Source organism: Phaseolus vulgaris, chromosome 1 (assembly GCF_051622355.1).
Source record: "Phaseolus vulgaris cultivar YP4 chromosome 1, ASM5162235v1, whole genome shotgun sequence".
In the NCBI taxonomy this organism is placed as follows: Eukaryota; Viridiplantae; Streptophyta; class Magnoliopsida; order Fabales; family Fabaceae; genus Phaseolus; species Phaseolus vulgaris.
Genome location: NC_143498.1, coordinates 8146233 through 8168132, shown reverse-complemented (window position 1 = coordinate 8168132; position 21900 = coordinate 8146233). Strand labels below are relative to the sequence as shown.

Below are 21900 nucleotides of genomic sequence, written 5' to 3'. Positions count from 1 at the left end.
TACAAAAACCAATCCTCTTAATATTAAATGTTATATTATTATTGTTATTATTAAATAATTAATGTTTAAGTTTTAACTTCCGAGTGATATAAATTCAAGAGTAGGTTTTTTTTTCTTCATTAATTGTTTTTGAACTTGTTCTCTAAAGCGTTATTGAATACTACAATATTTTTTAGTTTAATAACTTTTTTACTCGAATAAATCTCATATTTAAATTAAAAATAAGTATAATTAAAAAAAAAGTGATCATTCAAATCTTTCAATAAAAATGATTCATCAACAATTCTAAATTTTAAGTAAAGTTTATTGTAAACCCCAACATTTTTTTTTCTTTTCTCTCCATTTCTCTCCCTCTCTATACTTTATTTAATTTCTTTTCCATGACTCATTTATTTCAAAATATGATCACGTCATGTTGTAACTGAAGAGAGTCAGGATATATTTCTACCCGATCAGATTTTTAAATAAAGCAAATTCATTTTTACCTTAAAGATCCTTTATTTTTTGTTTTTCTCTATCATTTAGTTATCCATCTTGATGGGATAGTTAAGAAAAATGTTTCTCTCAACTTGTTTTACCACATACTAAAATTTGGTAATGTTTGGGTAACTTGTTTTAGTCCCTAGATTTTAGAGTGGTTCTCCTACCTAAACAGAAATTTCCTCGAGATAAGAAATTACAGGTAAGAGAAACTAACTTTATTTTTTAATAGCATCCTAGACTAGAAGATCTGGATGTGGAGGGAACATGGTCCCAATATTCAATTTTTCTTGCAGGGATGTTGATGTTGTGTGTTTACATAGTTTTGTTTGTTTTTATATATTATTTAAACTTGTAGAAATATTATATTTTGATGGTTTGAAAGTCAAATATTTGTTTGATGTTGAAAAAGTTCTTGAATGGTATGAATTTTTAAATGTTATGTGATTGAATGATATGTATTACACAAGAATGATGAAATCTGTATGAGATATCAAGTGGTGAGAAGCTGAGAGGGAGTTCATACACATCGGATCTCGCTGTAGACACTCGGTATTGGATGTTTGAACTTACCCTGGTCCTTTCTATTGGATTCGCTGGTAATCGTTGGATCAGGTGTTAGTTTCTGGTAGGGGCATACTTAATGAGTCTTCCGGAAGACGTTGGGATTGAAATGAAATTCAATCCAATGATTGTGACTGAAAATAAATCCACGTGGTCTATATGAATGATGAAATTGGTATTGAAATTTTATATGATAACATTTAAAGAAATGTTTATAAATGATTAGTTTGATTGATTCTTTTTGCATGTATGTTATGAAATTTCTTTTCATTAGCTTACCCTTACTTTTTTTATTATGTTGTAAACTGCGATAATCGTACACGAACAGGATGATCATGACGGTGCTGGAGAGCTTGGAAGACTTTAAAGTTTTGTTTTGAGTTATGAAATTTAAATATTTGTATTTCTATAAGTCTTAATCTTGTATTATGAATGTTTTGAAAAAAAAAATCTAAACTTATAAGTAAATATGTAGAACTTGTATTATAATAGTTAGATGTATTTTTTGGAGTATTACATTTATTTTCATATAAAATTTTATTAATTTAGTCGATTTTTGGATACATCCCTCAATTTTTTGTGACCAATTTTTATGAAAGAACCTGATTGGTCACTTTTAATAGTGTATCCACTCATATTGTTTTCATCTACAAAATGAACCTCCAAACCTTATTTAATTTTGATTGACAGTTACTTAGGTATTTAAGGCATCAATTTAGTCTTTGTAATTAATAACATTAGATACATGAGACCAATTAATAAAGTATAAACTAAACATAATCATAATTAACCGATTTTGGCATCATTTAGTCACTTCTTTTTTTCAATTTTGAACACCAATTTCATCCATCAATATATAATTTGACGGACGAAATTCATTCTTAAATTATAATTTTAGAAACAATTATGGAAGTTTATAAATACCATTGTAATTTTAGAAACAATTTTATAAACCATTTCAACAATGATATTATTATCCTTCTCTCTTAATTTGTTGCGTATATTAGTTTGTTATGTATAAGAGTTCATTCATAAATTTGTGAGCACTTTACATAAAAGATATTTTTTAAATTAATAAAAAATATAATTTTAAATATAAATTTTGAATAATATTTTTTTTATTTATTTATTTTATTTTATTTTTAGTTAAATGAATTAGATAAATTGTTTTATAATATTATTTTGATGAGATGCTTAATATAATATGAGTAAAAAAAATCTTTATAATATTCTGATTTTTAATAAAATTTGATTTAAATTGTACTAATAAATTGACTAATAAAATATTTTATTTAATATATACACTTTTTAAGTAATACATGTAGATACATGATTATTATTTTAATTTGAAAAATAGTATAAAATAATATATATATATATATATATATATATATTACTATATTTATTATAAAAAAATCCAGGGCTTATCATTACATTGGATGAATATTGAAACCTAAACCATTTATGTGTTTCAAAAAAAAAAGAATTTATTAAATATTAAAAAATGTTATTAAATTTGACAAATGTATTATAAATTAGGGATTGAGGAGAATTTCTTATTGTACCTCCTGATCTTTCTTCTTGCATCCTTACTTCAAAAAATACTCAAATTATCCTTTAACATTTTTTATTGAATGTTTTTTTCAAAACATAAAATTTAGAAATTTATTGGATTAGAGAATCTGAAAGTTAAAATTTTATGTTTTGAATTGTTTTAGATTGCACAATCTAAAATACAAAATTGTATTCCATATTATAAAATATGAGACTACATAAAAAAAATTATGAAAAAAAATTATGAAAGTGCAAAAATAATTTTTTAGATTTGTAAGATATATAAGCCAACTTATTTTGTCCCACACTTAACACACGTGATCATTATTAAATAATATATTAAATAATTATTATTTTTATCTTTAAAATTAATTTTTATTTAATATTTAATAATTTCTTTTCGTATTTAAGTGTGTTCGCTGCTTTGCAAGAACAAATAACAAGCATAAAAAAGAAAAATTGTATATCTCTTACCCACCCATTGTGCTGGAATTTGTCACAATGAAATCAATTTCTTTACAAAAAAAATAAAATAAAATTATGGTCATGATTAAAGTATCATATCTGAACCAATGGAATGTCTAAAACCTTACAATAATGAATAAACTGCCAAAACTATTCCCTTCTCTTCTCCTCTCCTCACTTAAGACAAAAAGCATTAAAATATCTGAGAAGGCACCACATGCTTTCCCCTTAACAAATGAGAATTTTTTGTCCCAGTCTTACTTTTCCATTAATGAACATGGAGCATAAGTGTTTACAACAACACCCACCTTTCTAGATAAACCCTTTTCTTCACAAACACCAAACACATTTCTCTTAAATACTATTTTAAAAATTAAAAAAATTATTAGTATTTAAATTATTTTTTATTATTAATAAATAATTTTTAAATTAATATATAATTAATTATTAAATTTTTTTCTATCAACTCTAAAATCTAAATAATTGATAGTTAAAATATACCTAATTAGATACCAATTTAAAAAATATTTATTAATAATATAAATTAATTTAGATACTAATAATTTTTTTAGTATTTAAAATAATATTTAATTTAGTTAATATGGTAACAAATTATTTTTTGTCTTTAAAAGTAATTTCTATGTAAAAAAATTCTTATAACAATCATAAGATTATTGAATAGATACCAATTTTAGTTTATAACTAAAATTTTGGTAACTAAAATAATTTAATAATTAGTTGGTAGTTAATTAAATAAATATTTAGATACTATTTATAAAAATACAAATTACTTTATATATAAAAAAAATAATTTTTATAATAATATTTAATTTAGTCAATATAGTAATTAATTATTATTTAAGCATAGTATCTATCTATAATTTATTAGTGGTAACTTAGACACTATTACATTCCAATGGTATTAAGTGTCCATGTTTCTATTAAGTTCAAAAAATGATTACTTTTCCAAGAATAGTTTTTGAAAATGTGAGAACAGAATTATAATTGATAGATGTAAGAGTAATATCGAGTTTTAAATTATTGAACATGTTATGTTATTACATTTTGAGTAAAGAGATTAACATATTACTTTTTGTTAAGGGTGGCAAAGCGGGTAAGCCCGCCCCACACTTGGCCCGCAAAAATGTGGGGCGGGTTGGCCCGCCCCGCAAAGTTATTGCGGGTTAGAATTCCCAACCCGTCCTGCGTTTTTTTTTAAAATTAAATATTTTTTTTATATTTTGTTCTTAAAAAATTGTCAAATTAAACCTATATATTTTTTACTATCAAATCCAAAAAAAAAATTCTTCCTTTTCAAACATAGTCAAACATCAAAAAATTAAACATTAAGATAAATATCAAATATCACTATTCTTCTACTTCCAAAACATTAAACATACATAATTCCAAAACATAAAACATTAATTAAAAAACATTAAACATAAACATTATTGACATTCTTCCATTTCAATAACATTGGATGTCGCCTTAGAAGAACTTTCATCCATTTTTTCATAATTATAATCTTTCCCGTCATCTGCACACATTAAAACAATGACATTTTTTTTTTCTTGCAGGTTAGCGGGCCAGCCCGCCCCGCCCCGTAGCTGGCCCGCGGGTTAATGCGGGACGGGCTAATGCGGGTTAGCGGGTTGAAAAGGTTAGCCCGTCCCGCGTTTTTTACCTGCGGGCCGCGGGCCAGCCGCATGGCCCGCCCCACTTTGCCATCCCTACTTTTTGTTGAATGTAGAGTTTCTATATTATACAATTTATATTATTACCAAATAAAGAGTTTATTTTTATTTGATAATAGTAAAACATTCGAATACAAAATTTAACCCCTATAATACAATTATAAGATAGTGTAATTCCTTTATATATTGATAAATTTAATGAACTTAAACTAAATCAATAATTTATTTTATTTATTTATTATATGCATAATTATAAAAATTATTAAGCATTATCAATTAATTTATCTAAGTTAAAAATAATAAAAATGTTATTTACTTTTTTAATAATGGAATCCTAGAGTATTTGTGCAAAATCGTGCGTTTTTAAAAAAATTATATTTACATATAATTGAACCATTGTTTTGATTCTGATTTTAAAATAGTCAATTCAATCCAATTAATAAAAATTATTTAGTTCAAATTTTTCTTTCTCTCAAAGGAAATAAATAGATTATGATTTTTTTATTTTATTTCCAGCAACATTGAAAGCTTCATCTACCTAACAAAATTCAATGTTTATTCACATGGCGACACAATTCCTTATGAGAGAATTAAGGATTGGAAAAAAATTCAAATTACAAAATTTAATTTATAATTATTTAAATTTATATTATTTTTAATTCATTTAAATGGATTTATCTTAAATTTAAATATATATATTTGGATATTAAATGCAATCCATTTAATTAGATTTGGTTTGTATATATTTTTAGATTATCCAAAATGAATTTTGGGTTGGATTTTGACTTGGCTGCGACTTAGGTTGAGGCGAGTTAATCTGGGTCCAAGTCGAGCAACGTCAGTTTGAGTCCATGTTGAACTGAGTTGGCCCGGGCCAAAATTGAGCCGATTCGGTCCCGACCAAACTCGAGTTGAATTGACCTAGACAAAAGTCGAGCAGAGTCGGCGCAGGCCAAAGTCAACCCTGACCCAAATCGAGTCGAGTGGGCTTAGGCCCATGTCGAGCCGAGTGAGCCCGGGCCCATGTCAAGCCAAGTTGGTCCTGTCCCATATCGAGTCGAGTCGGCCCAGGTTGATGTCTGGCCGAGTCGGACCAGACCCATGTCGAGACGAGTTGATGCGGACATCCTCCAGGAGTACAAAGTATCAACCTAACCACTGGACAAATGATCATTCTTGAAATATAAGGATTGTAGTATCGTCTTATTTTCTTACAAACAAGAAAAGACCTTTGTAATTTATACACTGTTGAAACTCAGAATAGGGGACGAATATTTTGACAATTTTTTAGAGTGTTTCTCTGCTAGGGTTTTTCCTTGTATCTTGCGATCTTATCAAGAATCCACCAATTCTTGTGGCGATCATCCTTAGGCTTATCAAACTTTGTTTGTGGCGCCTTCCTTTATCCAGGTTTCTATTGTTACTGTTTTTGAATTTATTCCGTTCCGTAACCCTAAATTCCCAATTTTATTGTCATGTCTATTTGGATTCATATCAGTTGGTATTCAGAGCAAAGGTTTGAGTCATAATATAATTGTGCATCCTGAATTTTTTTTCCCCCTCATTATTGTTCACATTACTGTTCACGACACTGTTTACGGTACTGTTCATTTTTTATTTTTTTTAAAAAAAAAGCAGAAACAGAAAAAAAAATAGAAAAAAAGAAAAGAAAAAAAAAGGAAGAAGAAGAGGAAAATAGAAATAGAAAAAAAAAGAACAAGAGGAAAACAGAAAAAAAATAGTTCTTATTTAATGCATACTTGGTGTTTGTTAAAAGTTCTAAAAGTGTCCTGTCTACATATTTTATTTTCTCTATATATTGTTTTTGCTTGCTGTTTTTTAATTGTCTTGCTTGTTTGTTGATAGTGAAATTGTTCTTCACTATTTTGTTCTTTACTATTATTTTTAATTGATTCTGATTGCTACTTTTGAAAGTGATTCTGGATTATTGATTGTTTGATTCTTGTAAGAACCTTAAGTAGAGAAAGAGTGGTAAAAGGCAGTGTGATCATTAGAAAAAAAGCCTTATTGTGTGAAACACGAGTGTTGAGTGTAAACACGTGAGAAAGTGGTGTGAGGCCCAAACTTATTGTTATTTGTAATATGTTTACTTGAGCATGGCAGGGGAACCGTCAGATAGTGGACTGTCTCAACTACAGATGCAAGCCTTAACACAACACTTGGAAAGGATAATGAAACAACAAAGTGATGGACTCCATGAGAGGTTGGATCAAATGGAGCAAGCACAACAAGTAAATCCAGAAAATAGAGGAGGAGATAGGAGGAGGAGAAGAGAAAATGATGGAGAACAAAGAACTCTGAGAATTGATGGAATAAAATTAAATATTCCCACATTCAATGGGAAAAGTGATCCTGATGCTTACTTGGCAGTAGCTGAATTTTCAGCTTATGCTTTAACTTGGTGGAATAAATACCAAAGGGACAAAACTTTATATGAAAAACCCATGGTAGAATCTTGGACAGAAATGAAAAGGATTATGAGGAAGAGATATGTTCCAGCAAGCTACAATAGGGATTTGCAACTCAAACTTCAAAGAATGACTCAAGGGAATAGAAGTGTGGATGAGTATTTTAAAGAGATGGAGGTGACCATGATTAGAGCTGGAAAGAATGAAGAAAACGGAACAATCATGGCAAGATTTTTTAACGGATTGAATCATGATATTAGGGATGTTGTGGAGCTACAAGAGTATGTTGACATGAAAGAGTTGTTGCACAAGGCTAGCCAAGTAGAACAACAACTCAAGAGGAAGGGAATCATGAGGAGTTCTAACAATAATAATAATTCCAATTGGAAGGATAAGGTGATGAAGGATAAAGGAGTTCCCTCAAGTTCAACCATGTCTTCTAGTGGGAAGTCATCTAATAGATATAATAATTCACCACCTAAAAGGAAAACAAGTGAGGTAAAATGTTTCAAATGCTTGGGAAAATGACATTATGCTTCAGAATGTCCAACAAAAAAGAATATGATTAGTTTATCAAAGACTCAAATAGTCAGTGAACCTTCAAGTGAAGAAGAGAAGGAAGAGGTAGAGGTGGAGTTGGATACATTGGAGGATTTTAGGAAGCAAAATGCAAGCTTTGGACCAAACCCAAAGGGAAAATATTTTCCATACTAGATGTTCCATTCAAGGGAAAATATGTTCACTCATAATTGATGGAGGAAGTTGCACCAATGTAGCTAGCTCAAGACTAGTTACCAAATTGAATTTGGAGACAAAACTGCACCCAAGGCCATACAAGCTTCAATGGCTTAGTGAAGATGGAGAGATGATAGTGAGTAAGCAAGTGGAGGTGAACCTATCCATAGGACAATATAATGACAATGTCTTGTGTGATGTGGTTCCAATGGAGGCAACTCACATTTTGTTAGGGAGGCCGTGGCAGTTTGACACCAAGGCTATTCATGATGGTTTCACCAATAAAATCTCTTTCATGCAGAATAATAAGAAGATAACTCTCAAACCCTTATCTCCTATAGAGGTGTGTGAGGATCAAATCAAATTGAGAGAAAAGAGAGATGAGTGAAACACCTAAACAGAGCAGGGTGACACACTTAAAAAGAGAGAAACACATGAGAGAAAAATGAGTGGATTACTGAAAGTGAATGAAGTGAAGAAGTTGTTACTTTCTAGCAAACCTCTTTATTTACCTTATTGCAAAGACAACACTTTGGTTGCTGACCATTCTAACCAAATTAATTTTCTTCCTAGTGTTGATTCTATTTTGCAGGAAATCCAAACTCAAGTTGAAGAATTGATGAACAAAGGATGGGTACAAGAGATCATGAGCCCATGTGTTGTTCTAGTAATTTTGGTGCCTAAATATGATGGTTATTGGAGGATGTGCACAGATTGCAAAGCACTCAATAACATTACCATTAAGTATAAACACCATATTCCCAGGTTAGATGATTTAATGGATGAATTGTATGGTGGTTGTATATTTTCAAAAATTGACTTAAGAAGTGGTTGCCATCAAATTAGGATTAGGAATGAGAATGAATGGAAAACTGTCTTTACAACAAAATATGGATTGTATGACTGGCGTGTGTTGCTATTTGGGCTAACAAATGCCTCAAGCACTTTTATGAGATTAATGAACTATGTTTTGAGAGAATTTTTGGGCAATTTTTTTGTGGTGTATTTTGATGACATCTTGATCTATAACACTAGTTTGGAATTACATGAGGAACATTTGTGTGTTGTTTTAAATGTTCTTAGAACAGAAAAGTTGTATGCTAATCTTGAGAAATGCACATTTTGTACTGAACAAATTGCATTATTGTGTTTTGTGGTAAGTGCCAAGGGAGTTCATGTAGATTATGACAAGGTGACGGCTATCCAAGAATTATGTTTACATCATGTTGAGTTTGCTTACAATATGGTTGTTGACAACACATCGAATTGTGATCCATTTGAAATTTTGTATGGATTAAATCCTTTAACTCCAATAGATTTGTTAACTATGCCTAACATTTCTGTTTTAAAGCATAAAGATACACATGCTAAGGTTGACTATGTGAGAAAGCAACATAAAAAGGTTGAAGCACAAGTTGAAGAAAAAGGTGAAGGTTATTCTAAACAAGTTAACAAAGGAAGAAAGAAAGTAATCTTTGATCCTGGAGATGGGGTCTGGGTACACATGAGGAAAGAAATGTTAACTAGACAAAGAAAATCCAAGCTCCAATCTAGACAGGATGGACCTTTTCAAGTGTTAGAAATGATTAATGACAATGCCTACAAGATTGATCTTTCAAGTAAGTACAATATGAGTAGCACTTTTAATGTGTCTGATTTGTCTCCTTTTTTTGCAGGTGATGAAGCTTTGGATTTAACTTCAAGTCTTTTTCAAGAGGGAGGGAATGATGCGGACATCCTCCAAGGTCTTTCTCAAGAGGGAGGGAATGATGCGGACATTCTCCAGGGTCTTTCTCAAGAGGGAGGGAATGATGCGGACATCCAAGCCCAATGGCCACGCACAACAAGAGTTAGGATTTGAACTCAGGACCAAGTACAGAGTATCAACCTAACCACTGGGACAAATGATCATTCTTGAAATATAAGGATTGTAGTATCGTCTTATTTTCTTACAAACAAGAAAAGACCTTTGTAATTTATACACTGTTGAAACTCAGAATAGGGGACGAATATTTTGACAATTTTTTAGAGTGTTTCTCTACTAGGGTTTTTCCCTGTATCTTGCGATCTTATCAAGAATCCACCAATTCTTGTGGGATCATCCTTAGGCTTATCAAACTTTGTTTGTGGCGCCTTCCTTTATCCAGGTTTCTATTATTACTGTTTTTGAATTTATTCCGTTCCGTAACCCTAAATTCCCAATTTTATTGTCATGTCTATTTGGATTCATATCATGAGTTGACCAGACCCATGTTGATCCGAGTCGGCCCTGGCCGATGTCGAGTCAAGTTGGTACGAGTCGATGTTGAGCCAAGTCAACCCGAACTGATGTCAAGCCGAGTCAGTCCTGGTTGATGTCGTGTCGAGTCGGTCTGAACTGATGTCGAGCCGAGTCAGTCTGGGTTGATGTTCAACCGAGTCAGTTCAGGCCCATGTAGAGTCGAGTCAGTCCGGGGCCATGTCAAGTCGAGTCGGTCCAGACCCAGGTCGACTCGATTTGGCCCGGGTCCAAGACTATCTGAGTGGGCCCGGATATAGATCTAACTAAGTCGATCCGTGTCCAGGTCGAATCGATTTAAGCCAGGTCTAATCATGTTAATCTGTGTCCAAATCAAAATAGATTTAATCTAATTGACAAACTGGATTTAATCTAAATTTAGTCATTTAAATAATTTTTTTTAAAAATCTAAATAAATTTAATGTAATTAAAATAAATATAAATTTTAAATCCAATCTATTTATTTAAATTTGAATTGCATCTAGATTCTATTATAAAAAATCCAATAGTGCATGACCATCCCGAGAGACAGCTAGTAGTTATACAATCTTAAATTCGTTTACATGGTAAAAATATGCTTCATGATTTTTCGGCACAGAACACAAACTATTAGGAATTTTTACCATATTAACATTGTCTATTAAGTTTACAACTGTCTATTAGTTTTTTTTGTTTTCTTTCCATTTTTATAGTGTTTGCATTGATAAAAAAGAATCGTTATCGTCATCCTTTCTGCATGGCTAAAAAGACTTAAAAAATATATTAAACAAACTTTTTAATATCTGTTATATTTGAACATACGTATAAAAGTTCTAAAGTGATGTCATTTTTTACGTAAAAGTTTTTTTTTACGTTCATTCAAATACAATTAACGTCAAAAAAGTGTTTTGAAACTCCTTTGAAGTGTTATTGTTTATTTTTTCTCTATTTATTTACTCATTTTTTTTTCATATTTTTCTTTATGCTACAAGAGTAATATGATGCAACAATCACCATACACCTGTATGTATCGTGCATCATTTGCATTTGTCGTTCTTGTTTCACATCGTTGAAGGAGAATCTTGTTGTGGTAAATGAGTATGTGCAATCTCTTAAGTATATTGTAACTCGAGTGCCTTGTCGTCCATGTTCCTCATCATTGAGAGATGACTTATCCCTTTTGACTACATTACCACCGGCTCTTAGTTGAGTGTGAAATTTCTCTAATGGTTAAACTATCATTTTTTGTCTGACAGCGTTTAAAGAATAATGATTTGAAATGGTAAAGACATTGTTTAGGACGCTTAAAATTGATGATGTGAAAAAGATAGTGTATACATTGATTCTTTCCTAAATCGACGTAAAAAGACCATTTTTTTACATCAATCGCGTTTATGTTGGATTTGAAAATGACATATTTTGCCTCAAATAATTGACATTAAAAGTAACTTTTACACTAGTTCTCATTTATCTCTTGTGCAAATATTTTTTATGAAAAATGAGATGGAACAATCAAAATTCAAAATCACTCATTTTGTAGTCCACAAATGTCTTTTACCTACCTTTGATTTTCTTACTTCCAAAATTTTTGTTGTGTGGGAGATGAGGATGAAAGAAAAGCTAGATACAATTTGATTATTGAACAAAAAGTGTAAGGGGTAAGTTGTTTAGTTTTTCGATTGAGAAGTGTTTGTTTTTTTGTATTAAGAAGTTCAATTTGTTTTATATTATCAACATTTTGTTGAGACCTCGATAGTATAATACTCACATACTTCTTTAAGATAATTTTTTATGATAAAAAAATACTAAGCATTATGCTTAGGAATGTACATGCTTATGTTATGTGAGCCTATGCTAACTGTGGTGCATTAGACTGTCTAGGGATGTTACAGAATGAGCTGAAGAATGAGTTGACTAACTATAAAATCAATTATGAGTTATACAAGTCATAATCACAAAAATGTTTTATAGATAAAATAAAATGAAAGACATCATAAGTACATATTATACGAGTTAGACAATCAAAATGTTTTTGTAGAAACAAAATATGCTTTAAATGTTCATATGATATATCACAAAGGAAACAAAAGAAACGCACTACAAGTGAATAATTATCTTTATTGTATATGTTGGAATTATATTCTTTTCACATGAAAGAAAGAGTTTCAAGCAAATCCAAGCTTTCCTTTGTTAGACCTTCTAGTCAACCATGTTTCAAGGAATTGAAAAAGGCATAATCAAAGAAAGAAAATATTGAAGCATTGATCATATTGAAGATCCTATTTAAAGGATATAAAGAGAAGAATAAGAGCACACCAATTACTTATACACTTCCTATTATTCACAAACCACCGTTGCTTGTTAGAAATGCATACCTCCTCCTTCCTTACCTTGTTAATTTAAAATAATTTTAAGAAACTTATGGGTGTGGTCTGTGCATAAAAGTTACTTTAATTTTCTAAATATCAAATGCCAATGTATGAGAATAAGAAATTTCAATTTTATAGCCTATTTCTAAAACAATTATTCTTTTCGTTTTCAGTGGAGCCTCTTGTGAAAGGGGAAGCCATTGCATGAAGTAGAGTCTTACCATAGTGAAAAGTGGAAAAAGAATGAAGGAAAATTTAGAGAGCAAATAGAAAGAGATAGAATAAAAAACAAGAAGACTGAAAATCAGAATCCGGTACCTCCGTAAAATTCGCTTTTGTAACGATTTACTTTAATCATTAGAATTTTGGCAAGTGAAGGATTAGTTGTTAACACATGGCAAGTTACCAACCAGCACGGGCAAAGACAATAACCAATCAGCATAGTCATACACAATAGATTTCACAAATTAAGAACCACAATAGATTTCACAAATTAGGAACAATCCAGCAGTAGATTTCAAACCTAAACAAAAGATGGCGGAGGGGGCGACGATGGTGGACAGTGGTGGACAGTGGCAGACAATGGCAAACAGTGGCAGAGAGTGGTGCGTGAACGCGAGAGTGAAGAGAGGTAGGGTTCGCAGAAATTGACGTGAGAGTGAACGCAAGAGTGAAGAGAGGTAGGGTTTCGTGAGTTTGTAGTGAAGAGACGTAGGGTTTCATGAGCGTGTAGTGAAGAGAGGTTTTCATGAGTGTTTTGCAGAGAGAGAAGGGGAAGAGTGGTAGGGTTTCATTAGAGAGAGAGGCGGATTGTTTAACAGAGAGGGAAAAGTGTTTATGAAAAATGTGAAGAGTTAATAGTGTATTCAATTTCCAAGAATCAAAGCAAGTTTTCAAAAAAAAAAAAAAGGGAATAATGAGGAATGGTGTATGGAGGGAAGGAAAACACGCGCTCTTTATTCTGAAGGATAATTGTGGTAGTTCAAAATGACACATTCTGAAGGATAATTGTGGTGGTTACTAAGACGTCATATTATATGGAAACTTGTGGCGGTTATTAATAACTGCCATATTAAAACCGTCACTTTATACACGATTTTTTGTAGTGTTTGTGTTGTGTCTATTTTCTTTATCTATGATGATTGTGTATTACACGGGAGCATAAGATATTTCAAGTGATGGATTTCTACTCTGAGCAGATGAGTGTTTTATTGCTTTTGATATTTTATTTGATTGTATGTATATATTTTAATATCCCTATGAAAAAGGATATATTTTGAAATATTGTATAACTAAGAGATGTATATATGTAAATATTTAATTAGATATTGCACACATGATGTAGTATTAGATGTGATCGAGAAATAATATTTTCAGGAAGAAAAATATCGTGTTAAGATTGTTAGGATGTGCATTGACTAGGGATTTGTCTGAAAGGAGGTATCCTGACTCTACTGATATAATGGAATTACATAGATAAAATTATTCAGGTGGTGAGAATCAGAGGAGGTTCATATGAACGAGTCAACTATTTGAAAGATAACTGACTTGATCTGTTATATGAATTAACCATGTCATATGAAGTGATTCGATATTGAGATAAATGTACACATATATGTGGATTTCACAATGGGGTAGTATGAAATGTGCATATTTATGAGTATAAGTCAATGCACAAGTCTTCCGAAAGTAGAGTTGAGTGTCTATGTGTTGTTGTCAGTGAATTTTTGGCATGAATTACGTGAAATGAGATTGTAGACACTTGAATGTGTAGTGTCTTTAAAATATAATATATATATATATATAATGAGTTATATGTTTGTGAATTGATTTTTTAAAATTAAAGTTTTATTTATATTGAAGTTTTAAAAATTGCTAGCTTACCCTATTGTTTGTGTTGTGTTTGTTTTTATTTATTTGTGATGATCGTGTATTTGCACAAAAACATATGATGTTGTAGGTAATAGAGCTCCACAATAAACCGATGAAGTGTTTTTATTTTTTGTCATTTTTTGTTTGATATGTGTATTTTAAATTCCCTATGGAAAGGAAAATATTTTGAAATATTGTACAACTAATAAATATATATATATAAATTTAATTTGATATTTCATGCATGTTATAGTATTTAAATGTGATAAATAAGGATATCACAGTAAAAAAAACTTACATTCTCTCTCACAAATTGATTTTATTTCTTGGTCATATTTATTTTCTATCCTTGCTAATTCATATTTTATCTTTATTTTTCTTTGCCCATTTAAAACTCATGAATCATCCTTACTTTTTTCAAGGGCGGATCACTCTTGAATTGGTCAATATTTAATTTATTATTTATTGCTGATAAAAAAAAAATCCTTACTTCTTTTATTTAATTTTAAATGTTTCACATTTATTCATAATTTATAATACTTCAAAAAGTAATTTTTTTTTATCTTCGTTCAACCATGTTTTCTTTAAAAACCTTTTACTAGAAATAATGTCAAAAATTATTTTCCACATATTTTCTTATAAAATTATTTTATGTAATACTTGTTCAATTTTTATTTCCTTGAATATAATGAATCAAGCTTATGTTGTTTTATAATTTAAAGCACGAATGCTATCTTTAAAGTAATCATAGAAATCTTTTAAGTAGACTCATATTGCGTTATGCATTTAATAATGTTTAAGATTCAAAATTATGTTTAATGTAATTAACTTTTAACTTTTTTAGGTTGCTAGTCCAAATTTTTAAATTGACTTGTTTAAATTTCTACTATGAATTTATATCAACAACAAATAGGCACTTTTAGTGAGACTTGTTTTATTTAAAAAGTTGTATAAAATATGTAATTTAGTTAATTTTAAGTGTGTTAAGTTATATGGGTTACATTTTGTATACAAAAAAAAATTGTGTTTTTTAGATTGTTATACTTTTCTTATGAGATTAAGAAGTGGGAAGATTATAATGTTTATCCAATAGAATAACAATGTGAGCATTGTAACATCCCTAATTTTTACCCATATATAATAAAATAAAAGTAAAACAAACACTATCTACTTAACATATGAATATATACAACTATCTCAAAAAAATATCCATCTTCATAGGGACTTTAATATATACATCAAAACCTTTAAAACAAAACAAAACACTCAAAATTAAAAGCATCTCCTCCTCTGATTGCTCACTGATAAGCTCTATTACCTGCAACCTCATCTGCTCCGTGTAATTACACAATCATCACAAATTAAAGAAAGAAAACACAAACAAAGAATATGGTAAGCTAGCTATGTAAAAAATTCTATAAATTTCAATCTCAAATTAATGAACATATTTCATCAAATCTCATACAATTTCTCAATGAACATATTTCATCAAATCTCATACAATTTCTCAAATCATCAAGTTTGTATTAAAATTCATAATTCATCTTTTACATGTCAGACTTCTACTGACTCACAACACATAAACACTTCACTCTACTTTCGGAAGACTCGTGTATTGAAATTAGCATCCAGAGACCTGCACCTGTCATACTACTCGTTGTGAAATCCACACAGTCATGCACATACTCATCTCAATGTCTCATCATCTCATATGACAGGGTAAATCCATTTGATCTACTCTGATCAGTTCTTTCAAACCTCAGACTCATCCAAATGGACCTCCTTCGATTCTCACCGACTTAAAAACTTGTGATTCCATCATATCAGTAGAGTCAGGATCGTCTCATTCATAGGATACTCACAGATCAATACACCCTAATAGCAATCTCAACACGGTTTTTCCTTTCCTGAAAATACTATGTCTTGATCACACTTTCACATTATTCCACATCTCATGTAACACATCAATGCACTATTCAATCACATCATAGTTTAGACATTTCAAAACAATCTAAATATATCTCAAAATTCACTGAAACACAAAACTAAGTTCCTTTAATTATATTTTTAAATAAGATTTAGAATTTTCACTTAAAAACAATAAGCAATAATACATTAGGCTTTCAAAGCAAAAATAAAAAAAAAACTTAAGTTTTTTTTTTTACAAAGATTCTAGCTTGAGCGAGAATGGGTTTCGCTCAAGCGAAAATTCTCTCTCTTAAGCGAGAATCAAGCCGAGAGCACCCATAATTTCATCACAGTCTGGCTTGAGCGAGAATTTACTCGCTTGAGCAAGATATGCAAAAAATTCTGCATAAACCTGTTTAAATTCTAACCCAACATTTCATTTAACTTGATTAAACAAACCATTCAATTACATTCAACAACATCTACAATATCTACCATTTTACATTTCAATTTCAATAAATTTCTAATCAACTTAAAACAAGAAATTCTATAAACCCATTTCAATTTAAATCAATTTCCAATCGACTCAAAACAAGGAAATTCTACAAACAAATTTTTTTTGAACTAGTGACCATGTCACCTCTACATTCAGATCTTCTAGCCTAGGGTTCTATTGAAATTTAACTAGCTTCCCTTATCTTTATTTGAGCAAATGCTCACTAAGAGTCCCAAGCCTACCAAAAGCTTCAAGAGTAGCTTAACATGCACCATAGAGTCCTGATAAAAAAATCTAACTATACCACTAAAACTCCGAGCTAACAAAGATTAATCCTAAAGCAAAAAAGGTCACATGTGTAAACTTAGATCGAGACAGATCTACAAGTTCAAAATTTAACTCAAAGAGAAGAGTAAAAAATGAACTTACTCTATCAGATATTCTGATCGGATAGTCTTGTAGATCTCGCTGTCAGGAGTCTAATGGCTAACTCCGATAGTCAATCTGGTGAGTGATAAGGTTAGAATCTTAGAGAGAAGAGAGAGGAAAGGAAAAATGAATTTCTAGGTGTCATTTAAAATAAAATAATGTCTAAGGTAATTTTCTGGATCTTTCCATTCAAACATACCTTAAGAAGAAAAAAAAGGTAAAAATAAATATATTTGTTGGAAATAAAAAGAAAAATAGAAATAAAGTAAAAAAAAAATTTATAGATTTATTTTTAAGTTTATTTTTTTTTCTTGTGAAACAAGTCAAATTAAATTATTCCATCCTATTTTCCTTCCAGCCAAACAAAATTCACCTAGCCTTGCACGTGGGCTATTAAACACATCATTGTCACTTAATTGTTATCCTTTCAAAGGTTGAGATGCGTGAATGCATGTACTTTATTCTGCATTAATAAAGTGGTTGGCATGCAAAGCAAATGAATTTTGGTTAACATTTATGGGTCAACAATACTCCACAAGAATTCATTTCACATTGCAACTCTCCCTCAACCAATAATACCCACTCATTTCAACCCTCTTTAGCATGTTGCCCCTTAATCTTCAAACCCTATATATTTTACTCTCCTTCCCCTATGAAGTAGTAGTCAATACTCATATAAGCATTAACCCTTCTTTTTGCTTTAGCTTAATTACATCTTTATTCTTTAGGCATCAAAGTTTTTTAAGTATTATATTTATGTAATTTAACATATTTTCTTAATATTTTTTTATATTATATATTGTTGATATGTGCATACTCTTTCTAACCACTGAGTATACTTTTGTTTTCTTCAATTTTACAATAATTACATACTAAGCATAGAATTATGTCAATTTGATATGTATATCAAACAATAGGGCTACCTAATATGCAATGTTATGTTAATAAAATTTAATTTTTTTCGTGCTTTTATATTTCAACATTCCATTGGGTATCAGATTTTTTTGTATTGAATATTTAATCCTTTTTATTTTTATTCTGTTTAAGATTAATTTCTTTATCCATCGTAATATAAGTGGTATATTTAGCTGTTAAAAAAAGTTAAATATTTATTAAAAAGAGTATGATTTTTTTGTTTTTTAAAATTAAACAATTTTTGTCATTGTTTTTTTTAAGAGATGCAACACGATGACTTTCTGCATCTTAGTACTATTATCGTCTAATCATACTTAACTATAGAGTTATGATGGGATCAATGCATTATGACTAGTACCATCGTACCTTAATTTTTATTATTGTTAATATATCATCTAATTGTTTATGAAAAAATAATTTTAAAACAATTAATCAAAATGAAATTATTCAAAATTAATAATAAAATGACACATTAGTGATGAATCAAAATTACTTTAACTTTAACGAAATGGAAAGACCAGATTTACAATCAAATTTTTATAAAAATAAAAATGTATATATTTACTAAAATAAAAGTATATTTTATTACGAAGTGGACTTTAAGCCTAACTCAATACAATGAAAGGCTCTAATATCTAGTCGATGTGGGATCTAGTGCATGAGACTATATATTATGGGTGGTCCGATAACAGGTGGCACGATAGGCCCAACACAAACACTCGCTAGGATAGGCTCGAAAGAGCTCTGATACCATATTACGAAGTGCACTTTAAGCCTAACTCAACCCCATAAAATCGGCTGAAGAAGTTGAGGTTTGCACCCACTTATATACAATGAAAGACTCTAATATCTAGTCGATGTAGAATCTCCAACATATTTATGTCTTCCTCTTAATATGCTTGAAAATCTTATAATAACTGTGCGATAAAAACAATATGTTTTTAATGGAAATTGATAGAGACTAAAATAATATAATTAAATCTAGAGAACTAATTTACGCAAACACAAGAAATCAAATTTACATTATCACGGTATCTAATAAAAAAAATAATTAAACCATTTACTTTTTTTCATCCGCTGACACAATTATCAAAATAAATCTTATGCGAAGAACAAAATAAATCAGTTATGTTTTGCCTCAATAAAACAGGTTTGAAATATAGTGTTGTTGAGACTACATTTTTTAACTTTTAATTAATTAAAATTTCCAACAAATTATTAAAATTAACTAATTCATTATAAACTGTAATTTGTAATCACACGATTCCTACATATATTTATTTAAATTCATATTTAAATAAATTCTTGAAAAGGATCAATATAGAAAAAAAAATTATAAATTAAAATTTAGAAAAATTATAAGATAATTTAGTTAATTAATTCATATATAAATTAATTTGTATATGATTTATCTGTAAAGTAATTATTTGTATATTTCTTAAACGCGTTGGAGGTGAAATCTCGTTGGCAGAAAAATTCAAAATTTTCTAATTGGTTAACGTCATAGGAAAAAAGGTAAACGCGGCACCACGAACACGACTCAAAAGCTTAACTTTGAGTTTAAGCTGAAAAAGAACTTTCTGGAAAACGCGCTTACCACAAGCGATTTTCTGATCCTTTCTTTGTCATTATAGAACATTCTCCATTCTTCTACACACACCAACACCCTTCACTTATTCTCTTTTGCCCCATTCTATATAAGCAAAACTCCACAATCTAAAACACACAAAACATATTCTCACTCTAAAAACCCTCAAAGCAAACACTACCTTGGATTGTTCTTAGTACTTCGCGCAAGTGTGATGTGTTTGGTTTTTGTATGCGACAAGGAAGAAAAGGTGTTGGGGAGGAATAGGGCACCAGGGGCATGCCCTTATTGTGGAGGGATGGTTGAGGCCATTGACATAGAGAGCCAGTGGAGGTTCTGTTTTCTACCCTTATGTTTTAAGACCAAAACAAAATACTGTTGTACCATGTGCACAAGAAGATTAGAAGTGTTGTAATAAGTGATTCAATCATTTTGTAAAAGTTTCTCTAAACACACATGTTATAGTTACTACTACTAGGGAGAAAGAAAGCCATTTTCATACCTTTTTTTTATATGTTTGGCCAAATGAGGTGTTCTTCTTCTCCATTTTCTTCTCATCATTCCTTTACAATGCCCATATCATATATGTTATTTTTTTTTCAATGAAAAGGGATTCTTGGGACTTGTTAGGCCTTCAAGTGAGGCTAAAATTTGGTTGGCAGTTTTTTTTTTTTTTTTTTTCATCCTTACATTTTTCTTCCAGCATCCCATAATTTTGTAAGTGACCTTCACTCTTATTTGAATTTGTGATCTGGAGTGTATTACGGATTCAAATGAATCATGTTGCATTCGGAATGAAGAGGTATTTCGAAAGTAAAATTTGTATAAATTATTGATTTCTGGATTGCTGAATTCGAAAGCCAAATTTCTATACGGATTGGTAAATCTGAAATGATTTTTTTCAATTATAGATTTTTCAATCAGAATTTTAAATTAAGAATTTGTAAAACCTGAGACTTTAACTTTGTTGATAGTGTACGCTGTGTATTCACAGTTTTTTTTTAAAATTTATATATTTATGTTTAATATTAAAATTTAAATAAATAATTTTATTATTTACACAATTATATTAAAAATATAAATTTTTAAAACTAAAAAATTGTGTTTGTTAACCGTTAAAATTGCAAAAATAATCAAAATAAAATAATAAATAAAATAATAATATGAATAAAATAAAAAATTTAGAATTAAATAATAGAAAACAGTTATAATACAGTTATAATAAGAAATTCCAGTATAAATTATAAATTTATCAAAATTAACCATTTATATATTATGAAGTAAACATACAATAATAATTTATAAAAATGAAAGAAGCAGTTACTAAAAAATATATTGGGATAGATGTAATCTTATCGAAATCTGGATCATGTTTGCTTTTACTAGAAGGACCTACCCATAATATTGTCTCTATTCATTGGGCCACATTAAGTATGGCCTATAACATGGTAACATCTTCATAATTACTAACTGCATCTCTATATCGTCACCATCATTGTTACTGTGATTGTCGCCATCGCTGTCGGTTACGCTGGCCGTTACACCTCAGTTTTCCATCGCGCATTTCTGAAAAAGAGAAAGTAAAAGAGAAAAATAATTGTTCTAGAAAACTCGTTACAAAAGTTATCATTTACACTTTAGAAAGCTTAAAAACTTGTTTACGAAGGCATATATGTTCTGAATAATTTGTTTCATAGTTTTATAATGTATTTTAGAAAACGTTTTTTGAAAAATTTCTAGAACAAGTAAGTTAAAATTAACCCGTATTGGATAAGAAATACGGGCTCATTTCATTAATTCGTCTCACATAAGATAAATATTTTAAAAAATAAATTAAAATTTTATTAATTTTAAATTTTTATTTCTAGAAAATAAAATTTTATCAATATTTAATATTTAAATTCATTCTATTAAAATAAAAATATAAATTTAAGTATAAGGATTGTTAGAAAGTTTGATTAAAAATAATTATTTTTTTTACATATATTTTTTTCTCTATGTAAATGTATCATAGTATTAAAATTAGATCCAGTGTGATTCTTAATATTAATTCTTTTAGATGATTTCATTTTTTAGTACATTAAATTCAATTTTTTTAAATAAAATAAAAGTTGCACTACAACAATAATGAATGAGTGAGATATG

General features: G+C 29.6%; 2 protein-coding genes across 2 annotated transcripts; both read left to right on the top strand.

Moving 5' to 3' along the window:
- The first annotated feature begins 6874 nt into the window (after window positions 1–6874).
- LOC137815383 (uncharacterized) lies at window positions 6875–9782 on the top strand. Its single transcript, XM_090299623.1, has 4 exons — window positions 6875–7679; window positions 7963–8264; window positions 8514–9354; window positions 9598–9782. Exons 1-4 carry the CDS (start codon window positions 6875–6877, stop codon window positions 9780–9782), a joined length of 2133 nt encoding a protein of 710 aa, XP_090155749.1.
- Window positions 9783–19741: 9959 nt separating this feature from the next.
- Window positions 19742–20281, top strand: LOC137815424 (uncharacterized). The gene has a single exon (XM_068618559.2). It carries the CDS (start codon window positions 19970–19972, stop codon window positions 20168–20170), a length of 201 nt encoding a protein of 66 aa, XP_068474660.1. The 5' UTR covers window positions 19742–19969; the 3' UTR covers window positions 20171–20281.
- The last annotated feature ends 1619 nt before the right edge of the window (window positions 20282–21900 follow it).

Coding starts and splice junctions, on each gene's coding strand:
- LOC137815383 (XM_090299623.1), top strand. CDS start 6,875: ATGGCAGGGGAACCGTCAGATAGTGGACTGTCTCAACTACAGATGCAA. Junction 7,680..7,962: donor ACCACCTAAAAGGAAAACAA/GTGAGGTAAAAT, acceptor GCACCAATGTAG/CTAGCTCAAGACTAGTTACC. Junction 9,355..9,597: donor AGTTGAAGAAAAAGGTGAAG/GTTATTCTAAAC, acceptor CTTTTTTTGCAG/GTGATGAAGCTTTGGATTTA.
- LOC137815424 (XM_068618559.2), top strand. CDS start 19,970: ATGTGTTTGGTTTTTGTATGCGACAAGGAAGAAAAGGTGTTGGGGAGG.